Source organism: Carcharodon carcharias, chromosome 5, assembly GCF_017639515.1.
Source record: "Carcharodon carcharias isolate sCarCar2 chromosome 5, sCarCar2.pri, whole genome shotgun sequence".
Taxonomy (NCBI): domain Eukaryota; kingdom Metazoa; phylum Chordata; class Chondrichthyes; order Lamniformes; family Lamnidae; genus Carcharodon; species Carcharodon carcharias.
The window spans coordinates 67,628,450-67,641,742 of record NC_054471.1 but is presented as its reverse complement, the minus strand read 5'-3'; the positions used below and the strand labels follow the sequence as shown (position 1 = coordinate 67,641,742).

General features: G+C 41.8%; 1 protein-coding gene across 1 annotated transcript in view; it reads left to right on the top strand.

Annotated features, from left to right (window-relative positions):
• Positions 1-13,293, top strand: part of mdn1 (midasin AAA ATPase 1) — a 223,102-nt gene that overhangs the window by 176,571 nt on the left and 33,238 nt on the right. Inside the window, exons 86-89 of the mRNA XM_041187861.1 lie at positions 2,209-2,384; positions 4,013-4,153; positions 4,744-4,885; positions 12,694-13,022. Coding sequence (XP_041043795.1) covers positions 2,209-2,384; positions 4,013-4,153; positions 4,744-4,885; positions 12,694-13,022 — 788 coding nt within the window. The remainder of the gene's footprint in view (positions 1-2,208; positions 2,385-4,012; positions 4,154-4,743; positions 4,886-12,693; positions 13,023-13,293) is intronic.

The window sequence follows — 13,293 nt, the reverse complement described above, 5'->3', positions numbered from 1 at the left end:
CCATTGCAGATGATCTCACATTTTATAGTGAAGTGTGAGATATACATTACACGTGTCAATGAAAAGTGATTCACTCGCGAGACTCCATATGTAATCATAGTGACGTAAATTTCCACTTACAAGTGCTACGTCTTGGTGCTTCTCCCATGTTGGCAGCTGGATTTGAGGCACAGTGCTGACTCTGATACCCTGTCGGCCTTGATGACTTTGGTGGCCGTCTTCTGGTCGCCGGGGCCTTGTGGGCCCCAACTGGGCGGGAGAGTCCAGCATGTTGGCTGGGCACTCCTCAGTCATTGCAATCTCCTCAGATGAGATGGTCACAGGCAGAGTGGGGGAGGAGCTGCTGCCATCATCAGGAGCGCTCTGAGAGGAGCCCCCAGATTCATGTAGCTGCAGGTCGTCCACCAATATGAGGTTTGACCTGCTGAGGTCACTGCCAGTGTGTGGGCTCGCAGGTGTGAATGCAACCTCAGAAACCCCTGATTTGAGTTCCTGGAGCTGCCTTTCCAAGAGAGTTGCCACTGTCTCTAAGGAGGAAGCTGTGTGTTCAGAGCCCTGGGCAAATGCAGTGCTCATGCTATGCATGGACTCCTCCAATATAGAGAATATAGCGTGCAGATTCTCTGAACTGTGCCAGATATTCACATGCATCCTGCTGGACATCCAGTATCTGCCACCTGATGGATGACTCCAGAGGCTCATCATCTGCCCTGGGCTCAGCATCGTCCTGGTCTCCAGCAATTCTTCGACTGCTAGGGCCCTGGGGACCTCTGCCTCCATCAGCATCTCAAGAGAGTGTGACATGCCTTTCCTAGTGTATATTACCATCTGCTCCAAAACGCTTATGTGCTGGTGCTTGGTGCAGAAAGGGGATGTGATGTGGTTGCATTTGGCTACAGGTCATCCTCTGATGTCACGGGAGGGTCCTTGGGGTCCCTTTGGTGTCTAGGGGATGTTCCATCTGAGAGAGGGGAAACATATGTAAGACTTGAGTAGCATTAAGAACTAAGTGCATGCATTTTGGTTGCTTCCCCAAATGGATATCTGAATGAGCAAAGACTCCTGAATGGATGAGCAATGTGGATTAGTGGATTTCACATGTCAGCCCTATGACTGCTGCCCTATATCTCTCATACTCTTGCCCAATCTCTTCCTTGTCCAGTGGACTCTTACCCCCCCCAACTCCGAGACCCCTGCCTCTCTGTGACCAATGGAAATGGCTCCATGTTCACAAGCCATCTCAAGGATTTGCTCCTCTGACTTGATATCAGCAGATTAGGGACACCACCACCTGTTCATCCTTGCTGCTGTGCATTGTGACTCCTTTTTCTCCTGTATGGACAAAAGTGCTTTCATTAATCCCCCCTCTACATGCCACATCATTACCAGCCTCCCCCAAAGACTCAGGTTCAGGTACCCAACACATTGCAACACCTCATCCTTACATACAAGCCAGCCATCCTCCCTAATCACATTCAGTCTTTAATAGCATAGGAAGACGTGCCAATTTAAGCTCAGAATTTCACACCCATGAGCCCCTACAAGTGCTGTCTCACACACGTGTCTCTCCATGGTTACAGTTGGAATCAATGCTCACTCTGGAAGATCATTGAATCTCTTCCTGCACTGCATCCAGGTGTGGGTGCAGAAGGTGTATTCCAGCCATACTTTGCAGCACAGGATCTCAACACAGTAATCTGACCCTTGGAAAATCTCAGCAGCTTTCTGAAGCAGTTCCACAATGATCCTCAGTCTTCAGGGAGCTCCTTTTAAACCCCCAGCCCGCACCCTCATTCATCTCAGCACCCACCCTCTTCCCCTCCCCCACCCCCACTCCAGCAGCACAGAGCCCCTCGACATGCATTTCACACTGGCCGGCAATTAATTAGCAGCCAGTGTGAAATTGCTATCAGAAGGCGATCACTGGCGGGAGCAGATTTCACATCTGCTTCCAGCCCCAGCAATCACTCTTACCTGACAAGCCTAAAATTGAGGTCTCTTTTTAAAAAAAGATAAAATGTTCTATGTGGGAAATAAATTAACTTTCCTTTTGACAATTGCCCTTGTACTTAAGCTATTTTTATTTTCAAATGGCCTAGTTAAACTGAAAGCAAATGAATGTAGCTATTGCAATGTTTCATCTTATTCTCAAATGAGAAGCAATAATTAGTTCCAACTTATATTTAAATGGCCAAATTGTTTCTTTAGGAGAGGATGACAGTGATGAGGAATCAGATCGTGAAGAGGAAGAAGAACTGGATAAACAGATGGGTGACCTAGAAGATGCGGAGGCTGACAAACTAGATGAAAGACTTTGGGGGGGTGACGATGATGAAGACAGTGTTAGCGACGAGGCTGAAGATACTGGGCCTGGGATGGATATGGTAAGATAGCAAGCGCTTATAAATCTGTGAAATTCACTTTTAATTAAGTAATTTCAGTGTTCATGATTAATGGCATTCATTTTGAAAATGGTTGAGATTGCAACGCAAAAGAATTGACAGTCATTTTTGTTTCCATTTCTCCCAAAGACAAATGCTTTCTGGATGCTTAACGTGTAGACTTTCCTCCTTTGTTTCATTTTCTTTTACTCCAGCAGAATGTGGGACAACGGTGATAATCTATACTTTTTGTTTTCCTTAATTCCCTTATTTCTATGCTCTGTTCCTCTTTGAGCCGGTGACAAATGACAAGTCCAGATGAGTACCAGCTCTTGGGATTCCTTGAAGCAGCCATGAACTACATGTACCAACTCTTGAGCCCAAAACCAATTTTTTTTTTAGCTTCTGTTTGATGTGGTTTGTTTTCACAAAACTGAGTTCTAAGTTTAAAAATTAGTAACTTGTTTAACTGTTTTACTGATCAATCAGGAACATTTTCTAATCAAAAGTTCCAACACGTGCTACTTGAGATAGCACATAGATGAGAAAAAGAATGGATCCTTTGAGGTCTCTGATGGTAATGTGGAGGCAGGAAGCGAAGCCACTATTGGCGATGCCCTGGATATGGTGGGTTGGGTAAGAATGGAACCAAGTGTGGGCAGTCCCAAGAGCTGGTTAAAAGAGAGATATTTAGCAGAGTGGTCCATTGTCCCTCTTCTCTGCAGCCTTTGGCACAATGTGCCAGTGTCACAGTCAGAGATTGTCAGCCATGATTTTGGTCAGAGTCATTTCAGTACTCTGGCAAGGTGGAAGCCTGACTGAAAAGATACAAATGAAGTTGAGAGAGACTGGCATGGACTTAAGATAGCAACATCTTCAAGGATTTTGGAGAGGAAAGTGAAACTGTTGATAGGGTGATGATTTGCAAGCTGAGGTCTGAGGAGGGGAAGGGGTGGGTGATGGTGATTTAGAAATGTTGGAGGGGACAGCACCTGAGGAGAGGGAATTATTTACAATGTTGGCTGGCGTGGGGTCTGGGAAGGAAAATTAGGTAGTCAGCAGTTTATTAGGAATGTGATTAAAGGGTAGAAATTGGATCTCGTCAATTAGGGGAACATGGAGTTGGAGTTCTGGGTGTGGGACACGAGAGAGAAGCTTGAGGGAGAGAGATGGGTTCCAAGCTAGGATTGGGGAACATGTAGGGAGGTGTGGCTTGGTTGAAAAGTAGAAGGGAGGAAAACAGCAAAGGCAGCAAAACAAATGTTCTCAATCTTGATTCATAAGACATTGTAAGATTGTTTACTTTTTGTAGAATATACCCCAAATTATCAATTCTTGAAAGAAAAATTGTTGTAAGAACAGGAATGGCTGCACCTCCAAATGTTCTCTAGGTGATTTAGGTTTTTTTGATGTCATCGATAAACGGACATTTCTTTCTTACGGTTCATACAAGTATCTTGTACTAGATAAAGTTGGAAAACATTGCATATATTCAGGTCCTTGGTCTTTACATACCTCCCTACCCCTATTCTTGGAGATCCTTTTCACTTCTCTTAATTGACCAGTTCCACCTTGTCCTGTTATAGCTGCAGTTTTATTTAATTTCATGCCCCAATTGTTTTTAACCACAGGAGACGTCTGAACTCGTTGCTAAAGATGACAATATGGATGCAACAAACCAAAATGAGAGTGACAAAAATAGAAATGAGGAGAAGGAAGAGGAGAGGGGGGAAGAGGAAGGCAAAGAGAAAATCCATGAGCAGTTGGATGAGGTATTGACATATGAGTTCCCCTGCGGTTATGTGCAGTAACACAATGTTTGGTTTATTAGCTGGCTGTGCCAGTGAGTGGCTGGACCTGAGTTCACATCTGAGTTCTCCATGCTGCAAGCTCTAGTTCTCTACCTTGTCTGTATGAGGTTCTGAGATAATGAGCAAGGAAAATCTGAATACAAATAACTTATCAACATTCTTAAATTTGCATTTTTGGGGGAGGAAAAAAGATTCCATGCGGGGGGAAAATAAATTAATTTTTTAAAACAATATTTTTTTCTACACAAAGCAGTGAGTAGTGGGAGATCAAATCTTTGGCATTTCTACTTTTTGAATAGTAGTGAAGTATGTTCCCTTGACACTGATGGGTACATCACGTTTAAAACATTCTTCATAAAATGCCTATTGTGGAAGATACAAGTGTGCACATCAGTCACACAATAAATATTACATTACCCTGATTCAATGTTTTCACATAATCTAGTCACACAGACTAGAACCTGTTCCTGCACTAGTGATTTTATTAGTAATCTGAATAGATTTCAAATGTGAGCGTGAGGGTAACTTACTAATCTACTTCATTACATTAGCGTGAGTACGATGAAAATGAAGTGGATCCATACCAAGGCAATCAGCACAAACAACCGGAAGCAGAGGCCTTGGACCTGCCCGAAGACCTCAATCTGGAAAGCCAAGATGGAGAAAAGAGTGATGAGGATCAGGAGGAAGAAGGCAAGTTAGTTGCAGACTTGTTTGGAATATATGCAAAGAATGTTCAGGGTTTTAGATTTTTCAATATTTAGACCATGACACTCTTTTGCCCTCTTACAGCTCAGTGAATAAATTCTGTACCCAATTTAAACCCAGGTTGTACAGAGCAGATTTTCTTGCCCATTTTCTCAAGATATTGACTGTTTCCAGGGGTGCGAGTAGGCCACTCGGTCCTTTGAGCCTGCTGCACTGTTCAATCAGATCATGGTTGATCTGATTGTAACCTCAACTCCACATTCCCCCCTACAACGATGACCTTTCACCTCCTTGCTTATTGAGAACCTATCTACCTCTGCCTTACAAATATGCAAAGGTTCTCTTCCTCAAAGAGCAGTGGAAGCAGAGATTCAAAGACTCACAAGCTTCTGAGAGAAAAAAATTCTCCTCATCTCTATTCTAAATGGCTGACCCTATATTTTTAAACAGTGGCCCCTCGTATTAGATTCTCCCGCAAGAGAAAACATCCTCTCCACATCAATGCTGTCTAGACCACTAATGATCTCAAATGTTTCAATCAAGTTGCCTCTTACTCTTCTAAACTGCAGAGGATTAGAGCCTAGCCTGTCCAATCTTTCCTCATAAGATAGCCCGCCAATTCTGGGTATTAGTTTAGTAAACCTTCTCTGAACTGCTTCCAATGCATTTACATCCTTCCTTAAATAAGGAGAGCAATACCGTATACAGATGTGTTCTTTTTTTAAATTCACTCGGGATGTGGGCTTCGCTGGCTTTGGTCAGCATTTATTGCCCACCCCTAGTTGCCTTTGAGAAGGTGATGGTGAGCTGTCGTCTTGAACCGCTGCAGTCCATGTGGCGTAGGTACACCCACAGTGCTGTTAGGAAGGGAGTTCTAGGATTTTGACCCAGCGATAGTGAAGGAACAACGATATATTTCCAAGTCAGGGTGGTGAGTGACTTGAAGGGGAACTTCCAGGTGCTGGTGTTCCCATCTATCTACTGCCCTTGTACTTCTAGATGGTAATGGTCATGAGTTTGGAAGGTGCTAACTAAGGAGCCTTGGTGGGTTCCTGCAGTGCATCTTGTAGATGGTACACACTGCTGTTATCGTGTGTCGGTGGTGGAGGGAGTGAGTGTTTGTTGATGTGGTGCCAATCAAATGGGCTGCTTTGTCCTGGATGGTGTCAAGCTTCTTGAGTGTTGTGGCAGCTGCACTCACCCAGGCAAGTGGGGAGTATTCCATCGCACTCCTGACTTGTGCCTTGTAGATGGTGGACAGGCTTTGGGAGTCAGAAGATGAGTTACTCATCGTAGGATTTCTAGCCACTGACCTGCTCTTGTAGCCACAGTATTTGTATGGCTAGTCTAGTTCAGTTTCTTGTCAATGGTAACCCCCCAGGATGTTGGTGATGGGGGATTCAGTGATGGTAATGCCATTGAATGTCAAGTGGCGATGGTTAGATTCTCTCTTGTTGGAGATAGTCATTGCCTGGCACTTTTGTGGCATGAATATTACTTGCCACTTGTCAGCCCAAGCCTGGATATTGTCCAGGTCTTGCTGCATTTGTTCCAAGTCTCACTGTTGCCCTGTATAACTGAAGCATAACCTCCCCACTTTTGAATTCAATTCCCCTTGCAATAAACAATAACATTCTATTAGCTTTCCTAATTACTTGCTGTACTTGCATACTAGCCTTCTGCAATTCATGCAGTAGGACCCCTAGGTCCCTCTGCATTTCAGAGCTCTGCAATCTCTCACCATTTAGATAATATGTATTTTTATTTTTCTTGCCAAAATGGACAATTTCACACTTCCCCACATGATACTCCATTTCCCATGTCTTTGCCCACTCACCTAACCTGTCTATATTCCTTTTGTAGCCTCCATGTGTCTTTTTTACATCTTACTATCCTATCTATCTTTGTGTCATCAGCAAATTTAGCAACCATACCTTTGGTCCCTTCATCCAAGTCATTTATATAAATGATAAAATGTTGAGGCCCCAGCACTGATCTCTAGCACACCACTTGTTACATCCTGTCAACCAGAAAAAGACCCATTTAAGCCTACTTTGTTTCCTGTTAGCCAGCCAATCTTCTATCCATGCCAATATGTTACCTCCTTCACTATGAGCTTTTATTTTCCACAATAACCTTTGATGTGGCACCTTATCAAATGCCTTCTGGAAATCTAAATATAGTACATCCACTGATTTTCTCTTTATCCACAGCATATGTTACTTCAAAGAACTCCAATAACTTGATTAAACATGATTTTCCTTTCTCAAAACCATGTTGAATCTGCTTAATTACCCTGAATTTTTCCGAGTGCCTTGCTATAACACCTTTATTAATAGCGTCAAATGTTTTCCCTATGATAGATGTTGAGCTAACTGGTCTGTAATTTTCTGCTTTCTTTCTCCCTCCATTTTTGAATGAAGGAGTTACATTCCAATCTAATAGAACCTTCCCCAAATCTAAGGATTTTTGAAAAATTAAAACACAACAACTGTCTCACTAGCCACTTCTTTTAAGACCCTAGAATGAATCAAGACTAGATGTTACAAAGATAACAAAAAGGCAAAGCCAAAGGCTCAATGCATTTAGCATTCATAACAAAGTAAACAAATTGACAGTGCACATTAAAGTAAATAAACATAATCTGATAACCATTACATCTGAGACATGGCTAAAGGATGACAAAGATTAGGCCCTGAATATTGAGGGGTATGTAACATTCAAAAAGGATAAGAGATTAGGTGAAGGTGGAGGGGTAGCACTGTTAATCAAGGGTAGTATTTGTGCAATAGTTAAAGATGACCTTGTTTCAGGATATCAGGATTTAGAATCGGTTTGGGTTGAGATGAGGAATAGCAGGGGAAAGAAGTCACTATTAGGAGTAGTTTATGGGTCCCCTAACAGTAGCCACAATGTAGGACAAAATTTACAAGAGAATTGTTGGGTGCTTGTGATAAAGGGACATCAATAATCATGTGACGTTAATCTACATATAAACTGGAAAAATCAGATTGGCAGTAGTAGCCTGTATGAGGAGTTCATAGAATGCTTTTGAGGGAGTTTTCTTAGAGCAGCATATTCTGGAACCAACCAGAGAGCAGGTAATATTTGACTCCGTATTGTGACAGGATTCAGAGTAAAGGCACCCCTAGGTAGCAGCGACCGCAATATGATTGAATTTTACGTCCAGTTTGAAAGGGAGAAGAGTACGGCTAAGACTAGTATTTTAAACTTAAATAAGGGCAGCTATGTGGGGATGAAAGCTGAGCTAGCTGAAGTGAACTGGGCTACTAGGCTAGGGGATAGATCAATAGAGAAGTAGTGACAGACCGTTATGGGGATACTTTAGAATACTCAGAATAAGTATATAAAGAAAAATTCTAAAGGGAGGACCCACCATCCCTGGTTAACTAGAGGTTAGGGAAGGCATTAAACTTGAGGAAAAAACATGTAACTGTGTAAAGATGAGTGACAGGTTGGATGATTGATCAGAATATAAAGAGCAGCAAAGAATGACGAAAAGGTTAATCAGAAGAAAGAAATTAGAGTATGAGAGGAAGCTAGCTAGAAATGTGAAAACGGATAGCAAGAGTTTTCTACAGGTATTTAAAAAGGAAAAGAGTAAGTAAAGTGAGTGTTGGTGCTCTAGAGTGTGAGAATGGGGAGTGAATAGATAATCAGGAAATTGCGGATGAAATGAGCAAATATTAAGCTTCTGTCTTCAATATAGAGGATACAAAAAATAAATCAGGAGGTCGACGAGATAGAGGAACTTGGTGAAATTACCATCACTAGGGAAGCGGTGCTGAGCAAACGTTGGAGCAGTGGGCTGACAAGTCTCCGGGTCCAGATGGACTTCATCCTAGGGTCTTAAAAAGACGTGGCTGATGAGGTAGTAGATTCATTGGTGTTAATTTTCCAAAATTCCCTAGACTCAGGAAAGGTTCCATCAGACTGAAAAGCAGTAAATATAACCCCTCTATTTGAGAAGAGAGGGAGACAGGAAACTATAGGCCAGTTAGCTTAACATCTGTCGTGGAGAAGGTGTTAGAATCAATCATGAAAAAGATTTGAGCTGGACACCAGAGAAACTCAAGATAATCAGGAAGAGTCAGCATGGTTTTGTGAAAGGGAAATCATGTTTAAACAATTTATTGGAGTTTTTGAAGGAGCAACATGTGTTGTGAATAAAGGGGAGCCTGTAGATGTACTATATTTGGATTTCCAGAAGACATTTGATAAGGTGCCACATCAAAGGTTATTGTGGAAAATAAAAGGTTATGGTGTCGGAGGTAACATATTAGCCTGGATAGAAGATTGGCTGTTTTCTGCCAGCCTGAGGGTGGGATTTTCCAGCCCCACTTGCTGCCTCAATGGACTTTTGGCTGGCCCGCCCCATTCCCTGTGGCGGTCCTGCCATGGCGGGGCTGAAAATCCCAGTCAGAGAATATGCATAAATGGGTCTTTGGCAGGATGTGACGAGTGAAGTCCTGCAGGGGTCTGTGCTAGGGACTCAACTTTTTACAATTTACATCAATGACTTAGATGAGGGGAGCAAAGACATGGTAGCTAAATTTGCAAACAATATAAACATAGATTGAAAAGTATGTTGTGAAGAAGATATATGGATGTTTGCAGAGGAATATAGATATGTTGAGTGAATGGGCACAAATCTGGCAGTGCATAATGTGGGAAAATGTGAAGTTGTTCACTTTGGCAGGAAGCATTAAAAAAGCAGAGTATTATTTAAACAGAGCACAACTGCAGCACTTTTGAGGTGCAGAGGGATCTAGGTGTTCTAGTGCATGAGTCACAAAGTTAGTATGCACACAGCACATAATCAAGAAAGCTAATGAAATGCTATCCTTTATTACGAGAAGAATGAACATAAAAGGAAGGATGTTATGTTTCAGTTATACAGGGCATTGGTGAAATCTCGAATACTGTGTGCAGTTTTAGTCTCCTTATTTAAGGAAGGATGTAAATGTGTTGGCGATGGTTCAGAGGAGCTTTACGAGATTGATATCTGGAATGAGTGGGTTGTCTTATGAGGATAGGTTAGACAAGCTGGGCTTGTTTCCACTGGAGTTTAGAATTTAATTGAAATATGCAAGATCCTGAATGGCCTTGACAAGTTGGACATGGAAAGGATGTTTCCTCTTGTGGTGTGTCCAGAACTATTGGTCACTTTTCAAATTAGGGGCCTCCCTTTTAGGATAGAGATTAGAATTTTTTTGTAGGTTGTGAGACTTTGGAACACTGCCTCAGAACATGCAGAGATAGATTGATTCCCTTGCCTAACAAGAATCAAAGGTTATTGGGGATAAATGAGAATGTGGAAATTGACACACAAGCAGATCAGTCAGGATCTTCTTGAATGGCAGATCAGGCTCGAGGGGCCGAATGGCCTACTTCCGCTCCTATTTCGTATGTAAGCCTATCATTACCCATGGACTTGTCAGCCTGCAACTCCAACGCTTTTCTCAGTACCACTTCTCTGGTGATTGTAATTTTCTCAAGTTCCTCCCACTCTTCCATTTCCTGATTTGCAGCTATTTCTGGGATGTTACTTGTATCCACCAAAGTGGAGACCAATGCAAAATACCAGTTCAATTCATCTGCCATCTCCTTATTTTCCATTATTAATTACCCAGACTCACCTTTCTATAGGACCAACGCTCACTTTAGTAATTGTTTTTTTTATATATATATATATATATATATATATATATATCTGTAGAAGCTCTTACTATCTGTCTTTGTATTTCTAGGTAGCTTTTTCTTGTGCCCAATTTTTTTCCTTCCTTATCAATTTTTTTGCTTATTCTTTGCTGTCTTTTATAATCTGTCTAATCTCCTGACCTGCCACAATTATGTGCTTTTTCTTTAAGTTTGATACTTTCTTTAATTTTTTTAGTCTAACCACAGATGGGTCCTCTCCTTGGAATTTTTCTTTCTCAGAATCTATTCCGTGTATTTTTCCAGCAGGGATCACTGGACAGTGATCAAGAACAAGAATCTGGCCTGTTTTCTTTTCAAATCAGAAGGCACCTTGCTCCAGACTAGCCCTTGCCTCTGAGCAAACAGCTCAGATGACATCTGTACAAACCTTTAGGTACAGAGCAATTGGTAGTTAGATGAAGTATAAGAAAGTGAAGATATACTAAAAATTTGAAAGATGTAAGGAGATGTATGCACGGTTCCCCTTGAATCTAATTTGTAGCCTTTTTAGATCATAAGAAATAGGAGAAGGGATGGACCATATGACCCATCGAGCCAGCTCCGCCATCCAATATGATCATGGGCTTCAATTTTTCCGCCTACTCCCCATATCTCTCAATTCCCTGAGAGACCAAAAGTCTGTCTATCCCAACCCTAAATGTATTCAACAATGGAGCATCCATAATCCTCTGGGGTACAGAATTGCAAAGAGTCACAAGACTTTGAGTGAAGAAATTTTTCCTCATCTCAGTCCTAAATGATCGGCTCCTTATCCTGAGACTATGCCCCCAGTGTTTTAGATTTCCTGGCCAGTGGAAACCATCTCTCAGCACCTACCCTGTCAGGCCCCTTCAGAATTTTGTACGTTTCAGTGAGATCACCTCTCATCCTTCTAAACTCCAGAGAATATAAACCCAATTTACTTAGTCTCTCATCATAGGACAACCCCCTCATCCCAGAATCCAATTTAGTGAACATTTGCTGTACCACCTCCAATGCAATTATATCTTTTAAACATGGAGACAAAAACTGTACACAGTACTCCAGAAGTGGTCTCGCCAAAACCCTGTACAACTGCAGCAGGACTTATTATTTTTGTACTCCAATCCCCTTGCAATATAAGCCAATATGCCATTTGTCTTCCTAATTGCTTGCTGCACCTGCATGCTAACTTTGTGTTCTGTGCACGAACACACCCATGTCTCTTTGAAACATCAACACTTACAAGCTTCTCACCTTTTCAAAAATATTCTTTTTTATTCCTATGACTAAAATGAATAATTTCACATTTCCCTATAGTACACTCCATCTGTCATCTTATTGCCCACTCATCTAACCTGTCTCTTTGCATCTTCTCTGTGTCCTCCCCACAGCTTACCTTCCCACCTAACTTGGTATTATCAGCAAACTTTGACACATTACTCACTGTCTTTTCAACTAAGCCATTAATATAGATTGTAAATAGCTGCGGCCCCAGCACTAATCCTTACGGCACTCCACCATTCACTGCCTGCCAACTTGAATTAGCCCCATTTGTGCCCACTCTGTTTTCTATCCGTTAACTAATCCTCTACCCATGCAAATATATTACCCCCAACTCCATGAGCCCTTAATTTGCCTATTAACCTTCTCTGTGGCACCTTATCAAATGCCTTTTGGATGTGTTCTACATCTATTGGTTCCCCTTTATCTACCCTACTAGTTCCATCCTCAAAAAACTCTAATAAATTTGTCAAACAGTATTTCCCTTTCGTAAAACCATGTTGACTTGTTCTAATCATACTATGCTTTTCTATGTGTATTGTTAAGAGTTCCTTAATAATAAATTCCAACATTTTCCCAACAACTGATGTTGAGCCAACTGGAAATCCAGTTTTAAGATTGAAGTTTTTGAAAATTCATAAATCTTTCGCATGGTCTCTCCTACTTTTTAAACCCAAGATTTTTTTTTTGTCTACTGCTTCCATCATTTTTAAAGGACTTCTGCCATAATGCTACCTCTTAACAACAGAACTGAAGTTGTAGGTCTTTTGTGTGTCATTTATAATAAATCTTCTTTTAATTTTATAAAGGGGACAATCCGTTTGATATAGAAGAAAAACTAAAGGATTTCCATGAGAAAGATCCAAATCCAGATGAAGATGAGACGCTGGAGGAGAGTGCTCAGACAATGGAGGAGAGTGCTGAGCCAGAACAGGACCAAGATTCTCAAACAGAGCAGGAAACTGATGAGAAAAAGCAAGAGAGTGAGAGCAAGGAAGAAAATCTTGAGGAAGACCAGGAACATGGGAAAGAAGAAACTGCTGAAGACATGAACCAACAGCAGCCTAAAGAGGATGAACAGGAGGAATCCGCCAGGGAAAACAAAAGAGTTCCCGATGACGAGGGGCAGCAGCCAAAAGTATGCAATTTCCTTACTTCCTTTTATATGGTTTACTTTTTCCTTACAGCTTTGGGAGAAAGGGCAAGCAACAACAACTTGCATTTGTGTAGCCTCTTTTTAACAGAATAGAGAGCAGATAATCTTCCTGGCTTGTATCAGCTATGGCTCAGTAGGTATCACTCTAACCTGAGTCAGAAGGTTGTGGGCTTTAAGCCCCAGTCCAGGATGTGAGCACAAAAATCAAAGTTGTCCCAGTGCAGTATTGAGGGAATGTTGCACTATTGGAGGT